The 24,420-nt window shown below is 37.2% G+C and overlaps 1 protein-coding gene across 2 annotated transcripts in view; it reads left to right on the forward strand.

The window, feature by feature from the left end:
- Nucleotides 1-24,153, forward strand: part of LOC137657046 (prolyl 4-hydroxylase subunit alpha-1-like) — a 107,769-nt gene extending 83,616 nt beyond the window's left edge. For both annotated transcript variants that reach the window (XM_068391407.1, XM_068391406.1), the window contains exons 5-13: nucleotides 1,798-1,959; nucleotides 2,823-2,980; nucleotides 4,719-4,844; nucleotides 6,237-6,416; nucleotides 6,752-6,913; nucleotides 9,918-9,992; nucleotides 12,332-12,385; nucleotides 12,762-12,927; nucleotides 23,796-24,153. In XM_068391407.1, the coding sequence (XP_068247508.1) occupies nucleotides 1,798-1,959; nucleotides 2,823-2,980; nucleotides 4,719-4,844; nucleotides 6,237-6,416; nucleotides 6,752-6,913; nucleotides 9,918-9,992; nucleotides 12,332-12,385; nucleotides 12,762-12,927; nucleotides 23,796-23,866 (1,154 nt within the window). In that variant the 3' untranslated portion in view covers nucleotides 23,867-24,153. The remainder of the gene's footprint in view (nucleotides 1-1,797; nucleotides 1,960-2,822; nucleotides 2,981-4,718; nucleotides 4,845-6,236; nucleotides 6,417-6,751; nucleotides 6,914-9,917; nucleotides 9,993-12,331; nucleotides 12,386-12,761; nucleotides 12,928-23,795) is intronic.
- The last annotated feature ends 267 nt before the right edge of the window (nucleotides 24,154-24,420 follow it).

A 24,420-nucleotide genomic window follows, 5' to 3' on the forward strand; every position in this document is an offset into this window, starting at 1 on the left:
GTTATTTTATGATGAATATATATCACTAACACTCGTGATTTCAATCAATGTAAATATCAACCACAATGGCATTTAATACCGAATTCTATCTAGGTAATATATATCCACTGGAATTCATTTTATGGTAATAGCTTCTGGCCGGGCAGTGATTCGAACTCCTGCCTATTAAGCTGGAAACCATGCCTGCGAGGACTCTACCAACTGAGCCACCTGTATATACTACCACTAGAGAGTTATGGGGTCTTTTGACTGGCCAGATAGTACTACATTGGATCCTTCTCTCTGGTTACGGTACATTTTTCTTTTGCCTATACACTCACACACCGAATAGTCTGGCCTATTCTTTACATATTCTCCTCTGTCCTCATACACCTGACAACACTGAGATTACCAAACAATTCTTCTTACTGCACTGTAATTGTTCAGTGGCCATTTTCCTCTTTGTAAGGGTAGAAGAGACTCTTTAGCTATGGTGAGCAGCTCTTCTAGGAGAAGGACACTCCAAAATCAAATCATTGTTCTCTAATCTTGGGTAGTGCCATAGTGTCTGTACCATGGTCTTCCACTGTCTTGGGTTAGAGTTCTCTTGCTTGAGTGTACACTCTGGCACACTGTTCTAACTTATATCGTATTTCTCTTCCTCTTGTTTTGTTAAAGTTTTTATAGTTTATAAAGTAATATTTATTTTAATATTGTTGTTCTTCTTGAAATATTTTATTTGTCCTTGTTCCCTTTCCTCACTGGGCTATTTTCCCTGTTGGAGCCCCTGGGCTTATAGCTTACTGCTTTTCCAACTAGGGTTGTAGCTTAGCAAGTAATAATAATAATAATAATAATAATAATAATACAACCCTAGTTGGAAAAGCTGGATGCTGCAAGCCCAAGGGCTCCAACAGGGTAAATAGCCCAGTAAGGAAAGGAAATAAAGAAATAAACTACAAGAGAAGTTTAAAAACAATAAAAAAGTTAAAATAAATCTTTCTTATATAATCTATAAAAACTTAAGAATAAAAAGAGGAAGAGAAACAAGATAAAATAGTGCGCCCGAGTGTACCCTCAAGCAAGAGATCTCTAGCCCAAAACAGTGTAAGACCATGGTACAAAGGCTATGGTACTATCCATGAAAAGAAAGTTGTGAATTTGCTAGTCTTTATTTAGTTTTGTTTTCTGTCGGAGAAAACGCTAATTACATTTGTTCTGTTGAAGAAAAGTATAAAAAGGGGCCCAGTTAATTAGATATCGGGTGGGATTAGAAACAATACGTGCAAATTATTGGTGTAAGATCTCCAAAGCACCTGTATGCTGTTGTAGAACAAGAAATTTTTTTTTTTTTTTAATATAAACAGTATTATATTTATATTACTAACACGTCGATATATATCATTTTTCAAGAATTAACGATATCTCTACCCCAAATGCTGTTTTTATAATCATATAAATCTGAGTTGATGTAATAACGGATTTTTTCTCTAAACTGATTTGTCAGTTAAAATATCACACTGCTCCATTATAGCTGTTGTACCAGCCGGGCCGAATTTCCTTCCACTTCCATTAAACAAGCCCATTTAAATTATCTCTATTATATATATATATATATATATATATATATATACATATATATATGTATATATATACATATATATATGTATATATATATATGTATATATATATGTATATATATATACTGTATATATATATATATACTGTATATATATATATATACTGTATATATATATATATATATATATATATATATATATATATATATATATATATATATATATATTAACGCCACAGAAAGCATCAGAGCAGTCAAGGAAGCAGAGGCTAATATCCAACTCCCAAATTTTGAAGACTTCAGCGAAATGGTTTCTGGATTGGGAAGGCTTCAGAAGATTTATGGTTTACCAATTGATCTCATGAGGAGAGGGACCATTAACGCCTTCCCCACCTCAGTTGGTAAGATTCCACGAATGCATCTATGCTTTAGCCTGGAAGATTTACATGTTTGCAGCATGTTTCTGTGCGTACTAGTGATAGATGATTTGATTATGTAGGTTTCAATGCATGAATACATTTATATGCATGTATATATGAGTATGTATGCATATATTATACATGGATATTTGATATATGTATATATATATATATATATATATATATATATATATATATATATATATGTATATATACTGTATGAAAGTATTATACATGAATATGTATACTCACACACACACATATAAATATATATATATATATATATATATATATATATTGTATGAATGTATTATACATGAATATGTATACACACATGTATATATATATATGTATGTAAATATAAATGTATATACATGCATATATATGAATATACTGTATGTGTGTATGTATGTATGTATACATACAAATATGCATATACTGTATATGTAATAGATAAGTATACATATATGTACGTAAAACATTGTCTAAGACAATGCAAGGTCGAAACGAACCAACAAAAGAAAAAAAAAAGCATTTCATGAAACTGAATTAGGGAAATAAAGATAAAATACGTCCACATTCAACTTTTACTCGTTGACTCAAAATGTTGAAAAGAAGAATAGTTTTATTTCCTGCCTTCTAATACCATCAGTCGTGATCCTAATAAAAAAAAAAACTTGCGTAGCACATGAAAAAAAAGGTCAAGAAAATAAATGTAAAGCACTAATAAAAAAAAAAAACACACACACACACACACAAAGATAATCAAAATAAAGTAAAGTAAAATAGGGAACAAAATACACTAATTTCTTTCGATACACTGAAATTCCTTATCATTTTCATAGAACTGTCAACTTGGGACTGCTTACAGTTGGCACACAATTCTCTAAAATCGGGGTTCCTATCCTATGCTTGGATATGGTTTCAAGAAATTTCAACTACAGCTAAGGACGCTAATACATTGGCCTACGTCCAGAAGGAAATGCAAGACCTTGCATATAAGGCAAGTACCCGTTATAATTGATATTAGCATGTCACCGGTACAATAGGCTTATCTTTTAAGGTTGATGTACATATTCGTAGCTAATAATATTACAAATTGTACTTTTCTGCTGAGTGGTCAAATCATTTTAAACATTTGTTTCTGATTGGACAATTAATTTGAAACGTTTGCTTCCGATTGGTCAGTTCATTTGAAACGTAACATCAGATTAGTAACTGTTAATCTCAATTTTTAGGCTTAATTAAGCAAAAATTTTCTTTCTCATCAAATTGATTTTGCAAGTTCTCAAAGAACAAATTAATTTACTTATTTATAAAGATATTTGGGAAAGGGTAGCCGGTAACATTAACAAAAGAGTCTGGAATAAACGAAACTATTTATGAAAATATGTATCGAATACTGAAATCTAAAGCATTAACAATACGATGTAATGATCCAAATATTGGTAATACTGGTTTACATGTCTGTCCCTTTCTTTAACTGCTTGTGTGTTTGTTTAAGTAATTTGCATTACTTAAGAAATCATATGTGAAACGTTTTGAATTTTGTAATCGAGATTGGATTTTCGTCTGATGCACTGAGGAAAATAATTTTGCAAATGCTGTAATGTCGCCAACCTACTTTTAATCGACCAATTAATGCGTCGGGAAGCAAATTAATCGTACGCTTGTTTCTCAGATTCACATAAAACAAATCCTACTAACAAATAGATATCCCTTGAAAAAAAAAATAATGTTTGTTACTGTTAGATCTCTATCTTATCTATAGGAATTGTTCTTCGTGTAGGGTTCAACTTTGCCTGAAGTCTCAGGAAGACTTCTCAGGGACATGGTATCATTGCCAAAATCTAAGAGGTGTCACAATATCTTTCCCAAAAAATTCTAAATAGACTAAAAAAGGAACTACATGAATCTAATTAGTTTTATCTACTGATGTGGTACCTTATGCTTTACGCTTCAAGAGATTTTCATCTGTTGAAACCGTTTAAAACATTCCTTACTGCATGACTAACACTGATAAATAGTTTAGAGAAATACTATCTCTCAACTGAGATCACTACTGAAATCTCAGGTCTTTGGTTTAACCTCTAGAAAACCCTTTGCCTGGGCCGCGAAAAACAATCATAGACAGAAAAATAGAATAGATTTTTCTTTTACGCTATGTCAAATCTAAGTAAACATTCTAGTGTTGCAGCTCCAGAAAAAGTGTTAACTCCCGATTGACGATGAAAAGGCTACGAAAAAGATCCATAAACTTCTTTGAATATATAATTAGAAGACATATACATACTCTGCAATGATCACTAATTAAATAAACGGATGAATAGGTATATATTCAAACATAATTGATCAGATTGCTCATGAACCCCTTGCAACCTCTAATTCCTAACTCACAAACTTCAAAATTGTCTCCCATTTTCAAAATTCATGGAAGCAAGGTAATACTTATTATATAATAATGAATGATTTTGAATGATTTTCTATAATAGATAATTACTTAAATATAGGTAATTAACGTCTTGCTCAATATGGTTTTGAGCCCATTAACAAATGCAACGATTGAGATTAATATTATATTTTGCTTATCTAGTAAAAAAAAAATCTTTACTCAAAGGTGAATAACTATGAAATTCAATGAGAATTATTATTATTACCTAAAATTTCATTAGAACAGATATAGTTATTTGCTCCTATTCATTGTTTTATTGATATGAAGATAATGAACTTACTCTTTACAGCACGACAAAGATTTGACAAAAGACGACAATCATTTCCGGGAGCTGTTGTCAAAATATCCAAATCAGAGACCAATATTAAGCGATTCCTTTCATTACTGTAAGGAATCTATGAAAGAAGCTATACGGGTAAGTACTGTTGTATGGAATACCTAAACAAGTAAACAAACCACGGTGATTTATTTAATTAATATGCTTTCCCACTATAGTCCAACCAAAATATCTACGAACAAGTAGGACGTTTGATATGTTGCCACTTTTCAACAAAGAAGAGTTTTATAATGGAGAAAAGTTTATTTGATTAGAAAGTCCGTTAGTCTATAGTCAAACCAAAATGACTATGGACAAGTAGCACATTTTAGACGTTGCCAATTTCCCCAGATTTCATTCATAGATATTGACCTAAGCTTGGAGATTTTGTAGATGTGGCGCACATTGCCACATAATGCATCCCACATTTACATCATATCCCAGTTTAGGTCAATATCTATGATTGAAATTTGGGAACATTGGCAACGTCTCAAAGGTGCTACCTGTTCTTAGTCATTTTGGTATGACTATAGAGTAACGAAGGACTTCCTAATCAAATGAATTTTTCTCAATTATAAAACTCTTCTTTGTTGAAAAGGAATCGAATTTTTGTAAAGCAAGGGGACTTATTTATTAACGACTTAGTTTGAATACTGTTTCAAGAACTATGCATTTAAAGGATTGATTCTTTCACTTGTAGGATTTGGGAAAAATAAGACATTTTAAGAACAGTTACAGAAAAATTAAGTATCATGTCACCATCTGGTACAATGTACTAAATTGAAATACCATTTTACTTAAGGATTGAGTTCTGTGGATTTAGCTCATTCATGATCTTTCCCTTTTTTACTGATGAGCTTATGCAAGTAAATTTCTCTCGGCCAATACTGCAGTAAGGCATAACAGAGAGAAAAATATACGGAAAAGCGGTTATAGGAGACTGTTATGGCAAGTGTGTAAGATTTCAATCAGTTAGATGGCAAACAGATATGTTTTTGTGAACAAAGCGAAAACGATTGTAGAAATGATGTTCTACTCTATAACATGCTCTTGCAACTGCTTTATAACTGCCAGACAGACATAAAAATTAATGAAGAAATTAAACAAAACACACACAATTGTATGTGTATATATATATATATATATATATATATATATATATATATATATATATATATATATATATATATATATATATATACATAATATGTGTGTGTATTTATCTTATATTTTACATGAGGAAAATGTAACAAAAAATATACCAGCTTTAATGGTAGCACTGAATATTTAAGCATTACTGATTTTGTTTCGATTTATGTTTAATGTAATCTCTCAATATAGCCTACCTTTGCAAAAAATAGATTGCTGATATTAAACACTAAAGTTATTCCCTTTCAAACAACCATGTTTTTGATTAGCACCTCTGATAAACCATTTCGTTTTGGAAATGATTGCATTTTTCACACTCGGTCAACATATTATACTCCGAAGAAGAGTAAGGCGAAGGTGGGAGAGACCTTCAGTTGCGAGCTGACCACCAGAGGGGTATCGTTCTTCATCCTGCAGCCGCTGAAACAAGAAACCATAACAGCGCAGCCTGAGATCATTCTATTTCATGATGTAATCAGTGACACTGAAATAGAAACTTTGAAACTACTGTCCATAGATCATGTAAGTTCTGAGAAGGTGATGTCTGCCTATTCATGTTCATGAAGTTAGTGTTAGTTTCATTTTTGAATGAACAAAAAATAATTGAGATTTTTCTCAATCGAGAGCCCGTGTCCCGCACAGGGTGAGGTAACCAAAACTGTAAAAGTGTTCTGGCTAATAATAATCTTTAAATCTTTATTGACTCAAAAATCCATGAAATAGTCTTTTTGATTCATGATGTTCAAGAATAGACATATTGTATTAAAATGAGCCTATTTATTTGATTTCAGTGATATAAGAATAATAAACACTGTTATTCTTTGCTTATAAGATTGTATCCAATTGACCTATTGCAGATTGATAAAGACCCAAGAAGAAATCGGAGAACTGAGGCATATCAACTGAATATGAACCATTCTGTGGTGAACAGGCTCGACAGGAGAGCAGAGATGCTTTCGGGTCTCGTAATGTACAACGAAGACTCAAAACCTGAGGAGAGGAATGCAGAGCCTCTGAAGGTAAGATGGGGGAAATGCCTTAAACGTTATTTAAGATTAAAGCTGATGGAAGAGTTTAAGAAATTATTAAGTAATATATTTATAATTACCAATCACAAAAGGATCACTTGGCTACAGTAAATAACCCGAATGCGTTGATACATAATCATTTTCCTATAGTAGTATTTGTGACCATTCAATAGTTATTCCACGTGCACTATTTCAAAAGCATCCATTCATGACGTAAAACAATTGATTAATGTGAACCATATTTTGCATTAGATTTTGTTTTGATTATGAGAGATCTTTAGACAGCAAAGATGAGACATTTTTTACTATTCTCATTATTGAAGAATTCAAGAATCATATGAATTATGGAAACATAGTTAAAATAAGAAGAGAAACCAGTAATGAAAGAGATGGGCTTGAGTGGGGGAAGTTTGAAATATTGGAAGTTAATTGTCTTTCCCATCTTATTTATTAAAGATAAATATGATTGCAAAGAGATTCAATACCTCTTAGACAAGGAGTGACTTAAGTCCATCTTTAAAATCGATACTGAAGAACGTACATACGAGTAATGAATGGGATTTTCCCATCTAAATGGGAACTATGAAACTTCTGGAGAGGTCAATTCGTGCCGAGGTGCAACTGAGGGCAAATGCTGCTATTACAAAATGGAGTCAAAGTTACAAGAGGTAGGAGGGGAGCAAAATGCAAGAATAGAAAATGAAGAGATGCTGCAAAGACTTAACTTAAGTAATGTCTACAGTGCGTCCTGTGAAGTATACTGATGAACCGTCCCACCAACCGGAAATCTTTGCTGTAGTATCCTTAGATGGCTGTGTCAATTTCCATTTGGGCACTGTCGAATACATTCTTTTTGCTATTATCTGCTGCTTTTCCTGTTATCTTTTCACCGGTTGGAATAGTAAGTGAATCCAGAAAATCACCTGATACCAACTCCGACTACTTAAAACCATAATAGAAATCTGCATTTTATAATCTAAGATCTCCTCCTCATGTGTTGGTCCCACTAAAATGAAATAGGTTCGCTACTACAAATTATGCAGTACACACGAACGAACAGCTACACATGCAAGCAGAAATGAACAACATGAAGTTATTCAAACGATGTTAAAACCCCTATTCACGTTCCCTACCTGAGTTAGCTTGCCCTAAGGAGACGACTGGGTCTCATGGATTTCCAAAGAAATGGTTATATTAGCCAGAGATTTAAGAGGATTGTCAATAAACATTGCAATAGCACCAACTAGCTAGTTGGACAACATATTATTATTATTATTATTATTATTATTATTATTACTATTATTATCATTATTATTATTACTTCCTAAACTACAAACCCTAGTTAGAAAAGCTGGATGCTATAAGCACAAGGGCACCAACAGGGAAAATAGCCCAGTGATGAAAGTTAATAAGGAAATAAATAAACTACTAGAGAATTTATGAATAATTAAAATGAAATAATTCAAGAACAGTCACAAAATCAAAATATTTCTTTCATATATAAACTATAGAAAAAGAGGAAGAGAAATAAGATGTAATAGTGTGCCCGAGTGTACCCTCAAACAAGAAAACTCTACCCCAGGACTGTGAGGGGCTCAAGGTACTTTTTTTAATGAAATAAGGCATCCATCGAATCAGTAGCCGGAACAGCAATACTATTTATTCTTGTTAAGATGTCGGCGTTTTGGGGATAAGAGAAAACTAAAGGACATCAGAGGATTGTTGTCTTATGTATTCCACAAGTACTTCTTCTTCTATTAAAAGTTAACGTTCTTTTTTTCCCATTTGTATAGGGTAAGCATGGTTGCCTTCGTTTTGAAGGACTTTGCTTTGGGTTTCGGTGTAGACCATAGTCCCGATCACATTAGCGTACAACTATAATTTTGCTGGAGCAAGTTTATGTTCTTAGACATATCAATGCACTTTCACATAAGTCCCAAAGACACAATATGTACACATATAGGTAGAAGGTTGGCCAGCGCACCAACCACCCGTTGAGATACTACTGCTAGAGAGTTATGGGGTCCTTTGACTGGCCAGACAGTACTACATTGGATCCTTCTCTCTGGTTACGGTTCATTTTCCGTTTTCCTACACACACATCGAATAGTCTTGCCTATTCTTTACATATTCTCCTCTGTCCTCATACACCTGACAACACTAAGATTACCAAACAATTCTTCTTCACCCAAGGGGTTACTGCACTGTAATTGTTCAGAGGCCATTTCCTCTTGGTAAGGGTAGAAGAGACTCTTTAGCTATGGTAAGCAGCTCTTCTAGGAGAAGGACACTCCAAAATCAAACCATTGTTCTCTAGTCTTGGGTAGTGCCATAGCCTCTGTACCATGGCCTTCCACTGTCTTGGGTTAGAGTTCTCTTGCTTGAAGGTACACTCCGGCACACTATTCTACCTTATTTCTCTTCCTCTTGTTTTGTTGAATTTTTATAGTTTATATAGGAGGTATTTATTTTAATGTTGCTGTTCTTAAAATATTTTATTTTTCCTTGTTTCCTTTCCTCACTGGGCTATTTTCCCTGTTGGAGCCCCTGGTCTTATAGCATCTTGCTTTTCCAACTAGGGTTACTGCTTAGCAATTAATGATAATAATAATAATAATAACATGTGATCAGCGTCCAACACTTCTCTCCGCCTAAGTAAGTACCAGGAAGGACAAAGCAGTGGCTGCTGGTGATTCGGCAATGACTCGAACCTCCCCAACCTCTAACTCCTAACTCACATGGATGGTAATGTTGTGTCCACTAATCAAATTTATCAAGTCGTGAACTTAGGGCGGAAAGGTTGAATATGTCTAGATAATTCCATTAAGCTACCTGAACCCTTATTACTATGTGTAACATGGTCATAAAAATGTGAATTTGGCTATAAGCACCTTCATATTTTCAATTGAATAAAAGTTTTTGTCCCTTTATTGACGATTTTTTTTAGCAGGCAAATGGCATGAGCTATATAGCATCTTTATTCAAATCTTTTCAGGTCCGAAATTACTGTGCTTGTGGTGATTTTGGTCTTCATTCCGATACCTACTACAAACATGAGAAGGGCGCTCCTGTAAGCTAAGATAATAAGTCTTCTGTCTTGCATTATATCTTAAATTATCTATTATATTATATGCGTTAAATTATGCACAAACCATTTATATTTTACACGTCAACTTCCGTGAATACATTCATAATCCATTTTTTCCTGATATTTATTCCCCTTCATCACATTTTCCTTATTTTCCTTACCCTTTATCACTCAATCTTTCATATTTGCAAACAAAATCAAACTCTTTTCCAAGGTTTTGCAGTTTATCTTACCAATCCTAAATCAAACATTTACCAAAGTTTTGCAGTTTATCTTACCAATCCTAAATCAAACATTTACCAAGGTTTTGCAGTTTATCTTACCAATGCTAAATCAAACATTTACCACTCCACATGTCAGTCACAACTAATTTTTTTTATCCCACAACATTTCACTTACTTCCAGTACCCTATCTCTAACCTCTAGCATCACTCCATCTGTGATAACATTCAACAGCCATGGACACTACATAATCGGCTCTTGTCACAGACTCTCGTCACTATCCTGCCTACAAACTCTAACTCATTCTTCAACTGTATTATAAAAAAAAGGCTTTTAATAGTTCCCAATAACCTATTATCTATATCATGCATTTCCAAATTCCTCCTCAATGCAGCTCAATCAATTCTTCCTACGTCCGCAGATGTCATATAAAGGTTTTTGGTCCAATACTCATATGTCATCTTTCTCTTTACACATCAGATGAATTATCCCTCACCCTTTCCTTTGGGACCTTTCTTCACCCTTATATTACTTACAAAGTCTAGTCATCAAGGCTATCATAATATCACCACCATGCTGCATGAAGACGTGTGGAGGCCAGTGATCTCCTGGTGCCTTTCCTCTCTTCCATCTCTGTAAAGCTTTTTGTATGCACACAAGTATTTCAGCCTTACAAAACCCATTTTCTCTCTTCGGAATTAACATCCGACATCATTTCCCTCTCCAAATCTAATATACATTTCCTCGTTAACCTTTATCAATAATTTTATTTCCTTTTGAAACATATTTTGTTCTACTTTTATTTCCTTTACTGGTTCTCTTCTCTCCTACTTTATTATCTACTACCCTGTTCATTTTTTTTGCATGTCTCGCCTGACTTACTCTTTAATCTTGCGATTGTAATCTAAATGGCTACATTTTCTCCAGTTACTGAACCATCATTTATCGGCTCATCTCATTATATATATATATATATATATATATATATATATATATATATATATATATATATATGTGTGTGTGTGTGTGTGTGTGTGTATGTATATGTATATGCATATACACATGCACATATATCATATGTATCTGTATTTATATATGCATATATATATATATATATATATATATATATATATGTATATATATACATATATATATGAGTGTGTGTATGCATATACACATGTACATATATCATATGTATCTGTATTTATATATGCATATATGTATATATATATGTGTGTGTGTGTGTGTGTGTTTGTGTGTGTCTATGTATATATATATATACATACATACATACACACACACACACACATATATATATATATATATATATATATATATATATATATGAATATATATATATACCATTAACGATGACACTTCTATATAGCATTGGTGTAAAAAACAGATAGTGTTTAGAAAATTTTCAACAAATTAAGTTCTCTTACGATTCACCGATGAACTATGACCTTTTGTCATTTGGTGGAACGATTAATTGTGAAAGCTAATAATTCGTTGTCCATCGTCTGTGTGTATGTGTCTGTCTGCGTCTCGCACACATATTTGTTTGCATACATACATATAAATATCCAAATTTTTACACAAACATACATATAAATGTATGAAGATAATATAAAATTTAGTCCCTTTTAATTAAACATAGCGTTTTTGCACATATGTGCATATATATATATATATATATATATATATATATATATATATATATATATATATATATATATATATATATATAAACAATCAAACACACAAACATATACATATATATGCAACATTTTGCTCCTCTTATTTAAATGTAGGGTTTTTCCACACACATGCATACACACACACACACACACACACATATATATATATATATATATATATATATATATATATATATATATATATATTATGTATGTAAAAAAACAAAAAACACACATACATATGTATATATGCATTAATTCATGAACCGACTGATACAACATAAATATTTTACATGGGAATTATATATATTTTTTCCCAAGATGTATTATTAATGTGAGTTCTTTCGAAGTAGATGTGACGATGCAAATAATCCCAGCTTTTTCACATTTTTCCCACAGTCTCTACATGAAAACTTCCCCGAGGGTGATCGAATGGGTACAGTCATTTACTACGTAAGTGTTCCAACGTCCTCTGAACACACACACACACACACACACACACACACACACACACACACACATATATATATATATATATATATATATATATATATATATATATATATATATATATATATATATATATATATATATATATATAGTAAAACTTTAGAATATCCATTAATGCCATATGAGCAATACTGCTATTAAAATCTAAAAATAAAAAAGTATTATCTTTCTCATAGTTTTCTGGGTCACGTTAGGTTAGGGTAGGGTAAGTTAGATTATGGTTGAGGAGGTTAAAGCATATTAGGTTAAGGACATTTCAGATGAAATAGGACTATGATTTTTCTCTCAAGAGAATCATGTAACTTCCTTTGATTGACAGATGAATGATGTCCTGAATGGCGGGGACCTTTTGTTCCCCAGGATTCGCCTAACCATCACTCCCAAGAAGGGCACCGCCATTCTTTTCTACAGCCTGAAGAAAAACGGAAATTTTGACAAATTGTCGGCTCATGCCAGTTGTCCAGTTTCCGTTGGAGAGAAGTGGGGTAAGAATAGCGAGAAATTCTTCAACATTACTGGGATGTATAATGCAGGATGTTTTCTGTATGTTAAAAGAAGTCACCTCAAAGAATCTAATTGCTAAATACGGTCATAAAAGTTCATGCACATTGCATGAAATTTTCGGAAATTTTAGTCTTTATTGAATTAAGACTGTCAATCCAATTTCCTGAGGTATCTGTTAAAACTTCTAACTGAAATCAATGGTAAGTATGGATTTGTTTGCTACGGTTATTTAGATACGAATTCACAATGGAACTTTTAAATTTCCAATGAAGAAGAGAACAAAAGTACCTCAATTAAACCAGATCTATATCTGGTCCTTAACACTGCTCTCTTAGGGAATATAACAGTCTGATATTTCCATCTAAGATACTAACATGCCTCACTGCAGCTGTTCTTTACACTCACCATGGCCCAACTTGTGCATAGGAAGTGGAAGAGCTCCATCCATTATGTCGTGATTTTCACTTCGACAATTATATGATAAGTTCTAAGCCCGGTGTTAAGGTAAGACTCCCAAAACCATCCAAGAATCATGCAAATACGGCTACACTTAACAATTTTATTACAAAAATAGTTGTTTAAAAAGGAAAACATATCAAAACATTTACACTGCATAATAATGAAATACCTGACTTGAAATAATTTCACGTGCTCGCAAAATGTGGCTTAAAAGAAGAACAAAATGCACCCAATTTCAACAAAATACCTTGGTAGACCACATACCAAGGCTTTCTATCGTAATTTAATGAATGACTCTGATCCCCAATCACAAGGATCACCGAAATATACAGTATATAGATACAAATCTCACATCACACTTACAAAAACTATAGGGAAACCAACCTGGTTATACAAGGAGCAGAGACGTAACAATTTTAGACAACTTACTTGTTCTGGGGATATTAGGCAAAAGAGGACGATCGGAGCTCTGCAGCTCCGACGAAAACTCTGATTTCCCGTGCTGACTAAAGTGTCCTTGGCAGAGGGGAGGGAATTCTTACCTTATTAATTTATAAGGGGTTGGTTAAGCTTCTTTATTTGCCACAAGACTGAGAAACTGTTAAAGTCTTATTTTAAATACAAGTGGGGGTTTAATGATTCGGCTGAAGGCCATAATTTGCCGTAATCCACCAGCTTAGGGAGTCCTTGGCTCTAAACATATACATAGGACATTTTCATCGTGGTACAGTAAAATGACGTTACATTCGTGATTCATAAATTACAAATACTCAATTTCTTCAACATCCGCTCCTTCCCTACCAGGTGGTTAAGTTTTAGGCCCTAATACCGTCTCGTATTAGACCATAGTCATTCGTCTCAACGCCCGTGAGATCTTCCAGCCTTCCCTCAATTTAACGTAACGTTTGTGGAGTTAAATGGCGGGACTTTCGAATGATCAGTTCGAAATTCCCGACATCCTCCACACCCGAAATAAAGGGGCAGTGAAATGTTGGTCAATTAGGCAAGACTGGACTCGGGGGGGGGGGGGGCGGATTAACTACTCCAAGACTCTGTTAGGCTCGTTGCGTAGCGCTCCACAACGACTCTAACAGAGCATACACAATGTACAGCATACAGCAATGTTACCCCGGGGCAATTAACTCTTACAGATGTACACAAAAATAATAAACAAAATGTACCCAGACAGAGGATACATACAACAGTCCAAATGGAAAGGCAAGTAGGCAATGGGCCTAAGACAATCATCATTTCATGCATATATACACGAGAATAGCAATAGAAATGTATTCAGACATATAATACATACAACGATTCAAATGGAGAGGCAAGTAGGCAATGGGCCTAATACAATCATCATTTCATGCATATACATACAAAAATAGCAATAGAAATGTATTCAGACATATAATACATACATCGATTCGATCATAAGGCAATCTGCCCTTAATCACATTAATCGAATCACTCTTCTCACACTGCCACACGTAGGCTATTACTTTAGGGGGAACAAGAGGGAGGGGCCTGGTTCTGTACAACGCTCGGTTTGTAAGTACGAGAGACCATCCCGTCCCCATTCCCCACACCCGACGCACTTCCAACTTCTGTGGATCCATGCACACCTACAATCTCTTCAATCCACCCTCCCTACCTACCAGATGGGCACTCCCTTTTTCACTCACTGTTTGCAGCTACGCATTATATATCGTCACTCCTTAGCAGACGGTCCATCAATTCTCGCTGCTTCGCGGCAGCCCTTCTCAATGGGCGTGCAGAACGTCCTTGTGCGTCCGTCTGCTTCGATTCTGTTTCACTTTCACTTCTCTCACTAACCGCATTGTTCTCACCATTAGCGTCGTTGTCGAAGGTTCCTGTGGCTGGTTGTTGAGTTGTCATAGCCGGAGCCATTTCCTGGTTGTCCCCAGTTGTCTCAACGATCCCTGGCATTCCTGCTGTCGAACTGTACACGCCCTCTTCTCCGTCGTTGTCGTCGTCTTCTTCTCCACCATCATCCTCAGAGGGGGCAATTTCCAGGGGAACCAGGTGGCTGACAGCTCGCAGTGACTCGACACCCTCGAACAACACTTTGGCCGAACGCACAACTCCGTCGTCGTCAGGATACGTCTCCACAACACGTCCAAGAGGCCACGTAGCTCTTTTTTTATTTTCTTGTTTTACCAGCACGACGTCTCCAGGGTGCAGCTTGGAGGGTTCCCCAGACCGACAGTCGTGCCGGGCTCTCGAGGCACTCAAATATTCCCTTCTCCACCTCTCTCGGAAGGCTTTCAAAGAGTCTGTCAGTTTTAGGTAGCAATCACGTAGCCTCCGGGAGGTGAGGGTCGCATTGAGGTGGTCGTCCGGCAAAATCGGTGCCATGAGGTGGACTGGGTGTCCTCTTAGCAAATGGGAGGGGGTGAGGCCTTCATCCTCGCACTTGTCGCCGCTGTAAATAAGGGGTCGATTATTCACCACTGCCTCTGCTTCTTTCACAAGGGTTAGTACGTGGGCGTCCGGTAGGTACTTCTTTCCGAGGGCTATCTGGAGGGTCAGTTTCTCGGAAGGCTTTCAAAGAGTCTGTCAGTTTTAGGTAGCGATCACGTAGCCTCCGGGAGGTGAAGGTCGCGTTGAGGTGGTCGTCCGGCAAGATCGGTGCCATGAGGTGGACTGGGTGTCCTCTTAGCAAATGGGAGGGGGTGAGGCCTTCATCCTCTCACTTGTCGCCGCTGTACATAAGCGGCCGATTATTCACCACTGCCTCTGCTTCTTTCACAAGGGTTAGTACGTGGGCGTCCGGTAGGTACTTCTTTCCGAGGGCTATCTGGAGGGTCCGTTTCGTTACTTGATCAGGCGCTTGAAGAACCCACCTTTCCAAGGTACACGGGGCGTCTGAAATCGCCACTTTATGCCCGTTCTCCTCAGGAACTGCTGGACTTCATCTTCTTCGTAGAGTCCCTGAAGGAGGTGGCTGGCAGTTTTGAAAGTTTGATGGTTATCAGACGTGATGAACTGCGGGGCACCATGGGTGGCGCAAAATCGTCTTAGGGCTAATACGAGTTCTTCCGCTTCCAGGGAGGGGCAGAAATCGAGGTACACGGCCCTGCTGGCCATGCATGTCACGATCAGTATGTAGCCTGGCCGCGTTTCAGTCTGTATGGCCGCTGTGTGGTCCACTCCGACTGCTGTAAAGGGTTTTGTGAGGGTGGTCCTCTCCTTCGGTAGAGGGGGTGGTGGTGGCTGTCTCAACAGAGGCTGGAAGGCTCGTAAGCATTCTGAACATTGTCGCACGGTTCGCTTCGCAATGGAACGTAGACCCGCCACCCAGCATTTCTGTCGAAAGATACCCATTAGTGTATTCACCCCACAATGCAAGTGCAAACGGTGTAAATATCTTAAATAAATCCTGACTAAATGCCCTTTGGCTGGCAAGAGAATTAACTGATTAGTTTCCTCTACTTGGGACACTCGTCCCCTAGTACAAATAAGACTATCTATTAATACTAGATTCAATTGTCTGACAAAATTAGCAACTTCACGAGGGGGTCTGACTCCGCCCTCTAAGTAAGCATAAACTGTAGGCAAATAATGTTTTTCCTCTTGTTGGACAACAATACTGAACGGATGCCGTTCTATTTTTGTAAACCTTTTGATTACTCCAACAACTCTCAACAAGAATTGGAATTCTACTTCCCTTTGGAGAATTTCCCATATCTCGCCTGGGGGGGCATGACTCATTTCCTCCCTCAGTTCTTGCACCGCCGCTACTGTAGTAATTTCATGGGTTGGATCTTCCTCCTTGCAAGGAACAGGCTTTCCCGTGGTCCTGAGGAATTCTGGACCGTTCCTCCAAAGGGAGTTATCTAGCAGCTGTTGCGTCGTTGCACCTCTGGACAGGAAATCAGCAGGGTTCTGTTTACTGGGGACATGGATCAAACTGAATCGACAAACCTGCTGAAGAAAAATAATCTCCGCCACTCGGTTAAATATAAAGATGTTCTTGTGGTCCTTGGCCTCGGGAGATGCTACCCATGCCAACGTGACCTTACTGTCAGTCCATATGACTATCTCTCGTGGCTCTATCAGCTCTTTGAGGGTCTTTGCTAATCTGCTGCCTAGCAACAATGCTAGCAGTTCTAGCTTGGGAATTGTCAATTTGTTCATTCCCTTCGGAGTGATCCTCATTTTACTAGTTATTAGGCTTACCTGATTGCAGTCGTCCCTGGTATATGCCACTGCGCCGTATGCCTTCTGCTGGCATCGGTGAATACATGGAGTTCTAAAACTTTCCTACCTATCGTTCTTGGAAAAGTGATTTCGCTCACCGCTTTCAAATCACTCAACAACTCACTCGCTTCTCTAGCTTTTTCTCCTTTTAACACATCATCCCAACCCACGTCATCCTCCCATAGTTGTTGGAGGAAAAGTTTTCTTCTTACAAATAATGAGCTTATCAAACCTATCGGATCGTAAATTGAGACCAACAGGGAAAGTACCCTACGCTTCGTAGGCACCCATCCCTCCCCCAACTCACAGATTCTCTTGCTTTCTTTCACACACAATCTGTCTACGTCCCGGGCCCATCGCAGCCCAAGCACGTTCACACTCACAGGCTCTCTCCACTGTTTCTCGCTATCGAAGGTCAAGTGATTGGACGCCCACCCTTCTAAAGGCATACCCGCCCCTTTTAAGATTTTATTGACAGACTCATGCTCTTGCCTCATGCTCTCTAGATTTTCGAAAGTGGCCAGATAATTATCCACATAAAAAGACTTCACCAAATCTGGCCTACCTTCCCCTTTGAAATTATAATTTAACACTTGTTGTAACAAAAATGGACTTGCCGTGATGCCAAACACCACGACTCTAAAGGCGAAGGTAAGCGCTCGACCTGCTGCCTTGCGCCACAGAAATCGTGTGTATTTGGCATCACGAGGATCCAACAAGACACGATGGAAGGCCTTGCTGATGTCAGCTAACATAGCATATTGGTTCAACCTAAACCTTATGATCAAATGATACGCTAATTCTACTAAATTGGGGCCAGGTAAGAGGCATTCATTCAATGACTTACTACCCTTTGATTTCGCGGAGGCATTGAACACAATTCTAAGGGGGGTGGTGCGGCTATCTTTCCTGATTCCAAAGTGCGGCATATAATAACCTTCCACCTAGGGTTCTTTCACTTCAGATATAAAACCCGCTTCAATATATTTATCCATCACTCCCTGGTATTGATCAAAATATTCCCTATCCTTCCTGAATTTAGTTTGCAACGACTCTAACTGCGCTACAGCATTTCGATAGTTCGTATCTGGCCTAGCATCGGACCCGAATGGTAGGCTAACCTGATATCCCTCAGGCTTTTTCACAACACTTTGCGACACCTTACGCATGGCTTCCGCCTCGCGAACAGTGTATTGCTCAGATGGGGCGATGCCAACACGGTCCAAACGCCACCATTCATCTACGTCAAACTGATATGGTTCGTTCATGATTTTGCACACTAAGCGTTCTTACCTGTTCAATCCTTTCCCCCTGCAATAGCCACTGCGGCACCTTCCCATATGGGGACATACCATTATGGGTCAGGAAAAGATTGATCCCATCCACTTTCTCTACGCCTATAATAAAGTAGCTAAAATAATCAGCCCCTACTAATATGTGGACATTTTTCAGTATATCGGACTTGTTTGCTGGATCGGCTAACGTGACTCCCTTGCTCAACAGATGCTGTCTGACCTTTACATAACCAGCGTTATGTATTGGGACGTCTACGTTTTCCTGTACCACTAGCTTCATTTGCACGGTTCTTTTTCCCATCTCAACCCTACAACTCACTACATTGTATTGTCCACTTATTTCCACGGAGCCAAATGGAGCTATATTCAATGATACTCGTCCTACCACCGGTAGGCCTAATTGACTCGCGATTTTCGCCGATATGAAGCTCCTTTGGCTTCCGGAGTCGAGGAATAGGCGGACTCGCTTGCTACCTTGTTTCTGATGGATTTCTGCCATAGCCGTTGGCAAGAGGGTGCATGGAAGGTCTACGTCAGACTTCTGTGCAATCTTTGCGCTTTTGCATGGTTTAGATTTCACTTTAGCCTTGGATGGACGGGGGGCAGTTTCGTGCTGTATAGGCGTCGCATTCACTACGGGGCGGGACGTTGTTGATTGACTATTGCTACTATTTGGGATAGATTGTGGTCGTCTTCCCGCATTGTAATCATCGTAAATTGCGGTGTGGTGGTTGGCATTACAAATTTTGCAAGAATTTGGGACGGAACATTTATCACTACGATGACCTGACTTTGTACAATTGAAGCAGAGGCCCCTTTTAAGTAAAATGCGACGTCTGGCAGCTACGTCAGTTACTTGGCGACATCCGTGAGGCGGGTGCCGTTCACTATAAAATGGGCAAGAATTATTGTGGACAGGTTTGGATTTCGGTCTTACAATGTTGTCTGGTCTTTTATCATGCTCAAGTCTGTCGCCTCTTTGCAACGCATCGTCTTCGAGCATTCTTATAATAAAGTCTATTGCTTCAAAGAACTCTTCTAACGTGTAATCACATTTTCTTAAATGCTCGACCACTTTTCTGTAGAGCTTTCCCTCTGATAATTTTTGATTTATGAGGCTCATGACCATGCCCTGGCCTCTATCATCTTTACTCAACCTTTTAATTTGTTCAATTATGATTGTTAACTCAAAACGGAACCTTTTGAGCTCTACGGGGTCTAGTGACGGCACAAATATGTTAGCTAATTTTTGGTGCAAAATCACGAGCGTCTGGTGTACATTGCCATATTGTTTATCTAGAAGATCTAACGCTATTCTATAGTTCGCGGCGGTTACACTTAAAGATTTCACTATTCTAAGCGGCTCTTTGCCTAATGTCCCCAGCAAATAGGTAAATTTAGATACATCATCTAAATCGGCTCTTCTATCGACATGTATCGTGAAGAGCTCACGGTACGAAGCATATTCCTGCACTTCCCCTTCAAACGTGGGGAGAGGCAGCGGTTTCAACTTGGGGAGAGCAACATTCCCCGTTGGAGTGCTTTTCACTTTGTCTATACGATTGTATAGAAGGGTAGAAGCTCGTGTAGCTTCACCCAGCGTGTGCCTGATTCGGGCTTCCAAACTAGGTTCTAGTTTGACATGCTGATTTTTGTACAGCTCTCTCAGCTGTCTTACCTCTTCCTGCAGTTCCGTTACCAGATTCCGATAGATGGACTCAGAGTATGTCTCTATCAGCGCGCGTTGCGTTTCGCTTAGCAAGTCTACTATGAGGCCCATCGACGCCTCGATGTGCACGATCGTGGCCACCGCCATTTTGACTAACTTTACTTTAATTTTGGGAGAGTTTGGCAAAACAAGAAGGAAAGAGAAGTTATGTCTACGTTAAGAAGAAGGGACTCAAGAAAAAACTGACACACGTGGTCGATCGCACATCGGGACGTTGAGGACCTTAATTGTTTCGTCTCTCTCTCTCTCTCCTGATCAGCCTCATCAAACGGTTGAGGAAAGCATTACGGATTGACTGATCAAAGTGGACTCCGTCCCTTAACCTGCCCTCGTGGTAGGCTCTGGAATTCATCGGCAGGTGTCTCACACCGTACTGATGCCACTTTGAACAATATTTTGAGACCCATGCGTTAAAATTCTTTACTTTACCAACGTACTCTGATGGATTGACCGCAAACCTGTTGTCGAGCAGATACTCCCTAACATCCGCGTCACAAATAGCAATGACCTCAGTAACGTTCCTCAATCGTTCGACCAGGACCCTTAAGTTATCCCAGACAGTTTTGGGGTGGTCGTTTGCCATGTCGTTCCCTCCCAGGTATAAGACAATCAGATCATATCTTTTATTTCAATATTGTAAGTTGTCGTTCAAGAATTGATTGACCAGGCCCCCTGGCCTACGGTAAATTTCTACTTCGTTATCCGAACATTGCGGCAGATTCGGGGGGAGTTGACTATGTCCTATTAAGGCTACTCTAAAGCTCATGTTTTATTGAATTCCTGTCTAGCTCTGGGAGACACTTGCCATCCGGTTCGAAGGACCAGTTGTCGTGATTTTCACTTCGACAATTATATGATAAGTTCTAAGCCCGATGTTAAGGGCGGATAGCAAGACCTTGAAGAGGTAAGACTCCCAAAACCGTCCAGGAATCAAACAAATACGGCTACACTTTACAATTTTATTACAAAAATAGTTGTTTAAAAAGGAAATAACATATTAAAACATTTACACTGCATAATAATGAAATATCTGACTTGAAATAATTTCACGTGCTCGCAAGATGTGGCTTAAAAGAAGAACAAAATGCACCCAATTTCAACAAAATACCTTGGTAGACCACATACCAAGGCTTTCTATCGTAATTTAATGAATGACTCTGATCCCCAATCACAAGGATCACCGAAATATACAGTATATAGATACAAATCTCACATCACACTTACAAAAACTATAGGGAAACCAACCTGGTTATACAAGGAGCAGAGACGTAACAATTTTAGACAACTTACTTGTTCTGGGGATATTAGGCAAAAGAGGACGATCGGAGCTCTGCAGCTCCGACGAAAACTCTGATTTCCCGTGCTGACTAAAGTGTCCTTGGCAGAGGGGAGGGAATTCTTACCTTATTAATTTATAAGGGGTTGGTTAAGCTTCTTTATTTGCCACAAGACTGAGAAACTGTTAAAGTCTTATTTTAAATACAAGTGGGGGTTTAATGATTCGGCTGAAGGCCATAATTTGCCGTAATCCACCAGCTTAGGGAGTCCTTGGCTCTAAACATATACATAGGACATTTTCATCGTGGTACAGTAAAATGACGTTACATTCGTGATTCATAAATTACAAATACTCAATTTCTTAACATCCGCTCCTTCCCTACCAGGTGGTTAAGTTTTAGGCCCAAATACCGTCTCGTATTAGACCATAGTCATTCGTCTCAACGCCCGCGAGATCTTCCAGCCTTCCCTCAATTTAACGTAACGTTTGTGGAGTTAAATGGTGGGACTTTCGAATGATCAGTTCGAAATTCCCGACACATTATTCAACTCTTAGATTAAACTTTCTTCCTTTTTAAACAATATCGTCAATAATTTTCGATGGGTGGCGCGTTATTTTTTCAGTATTTACTTTAGGTATTTGTACTTATTCTGATCTACCAAAACGTAGGGCGTAGGGCAAGCAGGGACTTTGAGGGGTTGTCTGGTCCCCTAAATTTAATATATCAAATAACTTCTAATTCATTTTACCTTTCTGCTCTCTTGTTGGATCCAATTCGTTTCAACTTTTACTTCATATTGAAACTGCAGAGTTTTCTCCAAGGCACATTTAGGCGCTGATTGGCCTCACAGGCCCCAGTACCGGACAATAAGGCCAAAATTCATAAATGCAATCCAATCTAATCTACTAATGTGGCATATTATGTCAATATTTCATAAGAATCTTTCATTTGGTGACACTAGTGCCAAATTAAGCAAAAAATTATGTTCAGTGTGAACTTTTTAAGAAAAGTATGTTATCTAGCTAAAAATCCTCATCAAAAAAAAAAAAAAAAAAAAAAAAAAAAAAAACTTGAATGGACAGAAATGTGTTAATAGTTCAAACATCTAAATGAATATTCTGAGAGGAAGAACTCAATGGTATCAATTGAATTTCGATATGGTCGCCTGTTTTCAAAAGGACAGATCGCCTATTACGCGACTTAATAAATGAACAGCTGAAGCTACATTCAGAATTTTAACCATTTTTCATGTCTGGAATTTTGTCTTAAAATTTGATTGGATAGATAAGTTTCGAAATATAACTTTCAGAAACCGTTATTATTATTATATTTATTATTATTATTATTATTATTATTATTACTGTACTTGCTAAGCTACAACCCTAGTTTTGAAAAGCAGGATGCTATAAGCCCAGAGGATCCTACAGGGAAAATAGCCCAGTGAGGAAAGGAAACAAGGAAAAATAAGGTATTTTAAGAAGATTAACAGCATCAAAATTTCATATTAAGATATTTGTAATTCCCCCTGAAATAAATCTTACAGTTTTTATAGTCTATATATGAAAGATCTAGTATAATGGTGTTACTGTTCATGAAATATTTTATTTCAATTGTTCATTACTCCTTGTGCAGTTTGTCTATTTCATTATTTAATTTCTTTACATCTGTTTTTCCCAGTTGGAGCCCTAGGTCTTAAAGCATCCTGTTTTTTTTTTCCCAAAGGGTTGTAGCTTAGCTAGTAATAATAATAATCAAAATTTGAGTTGCAGGTACTGTACTAATTTTTTCCTCGTCTATGCTAGTACAATATTTAATGAATGTGCTTATAGATTTATCTAACAAATCTATCTTTCTTTTTATTTCAGTTGCTGTGAAGTGGTTTCGTGAAGGCTTTAACTTTCGCTCGCGGCCTTGTTCAACAAACCCTGATGAATAAAAGATGCAATTTTGTTCTTTTTTTATTTTTGTATATATTTCTAATATCATTTTAAATGGTCCCAGTTGGTACAGTTTCCCATTACTTTCGGGAACACGAGAGAGAGAAAGAGAGAGAGAGAGAGAGAGAGAGAGAGAGAGAGAGAGAGAGAGAGAGAGAGAGAGAGAGAGAGAGATTATTACTGTTTTCGTCTTTAAGGCAATGGAAATAAAAAAGCAATAAATAATTGTTTACGTTAAGAATCTCAACTATATAAACTGAAGTATTCTCTCAACTGCTCTACACATATATACTGTACATATGTTCACGCACACGCACACACATTGTCATATATATATATATATATATATATATATATATATATATATATATATATATATATATATATATATATATATATATGTATTTGTGTGTGTGTGTTTGTGTGCATGTATAGTGTTTGTAATCTGAGTATGTTGTGTACAATCTTTTTGTTTGTTTGCCCAAAAATTAAAAAAGTAGTTCATGGTATTCCCTCCCCCCTTGTAAACCCAACGGAGTTAGGTATACATTTA

Source organism: Palaemon carinicauda, chromosome 18 (assembly GCF_036898095.1).
Source record: "Palaemon carinicauda isolate YSFRI2023 chromosome 18, ASM3689809v2, whole genome shotgun sequence".
NCBI classification, from domain to species: domain Eukaryota; kingdom Metazoa; phylum Arthropoda; class Malacostraca; order Decapoda; family Palaemonidae; genus Palaemon; species Palaemon carinicauda.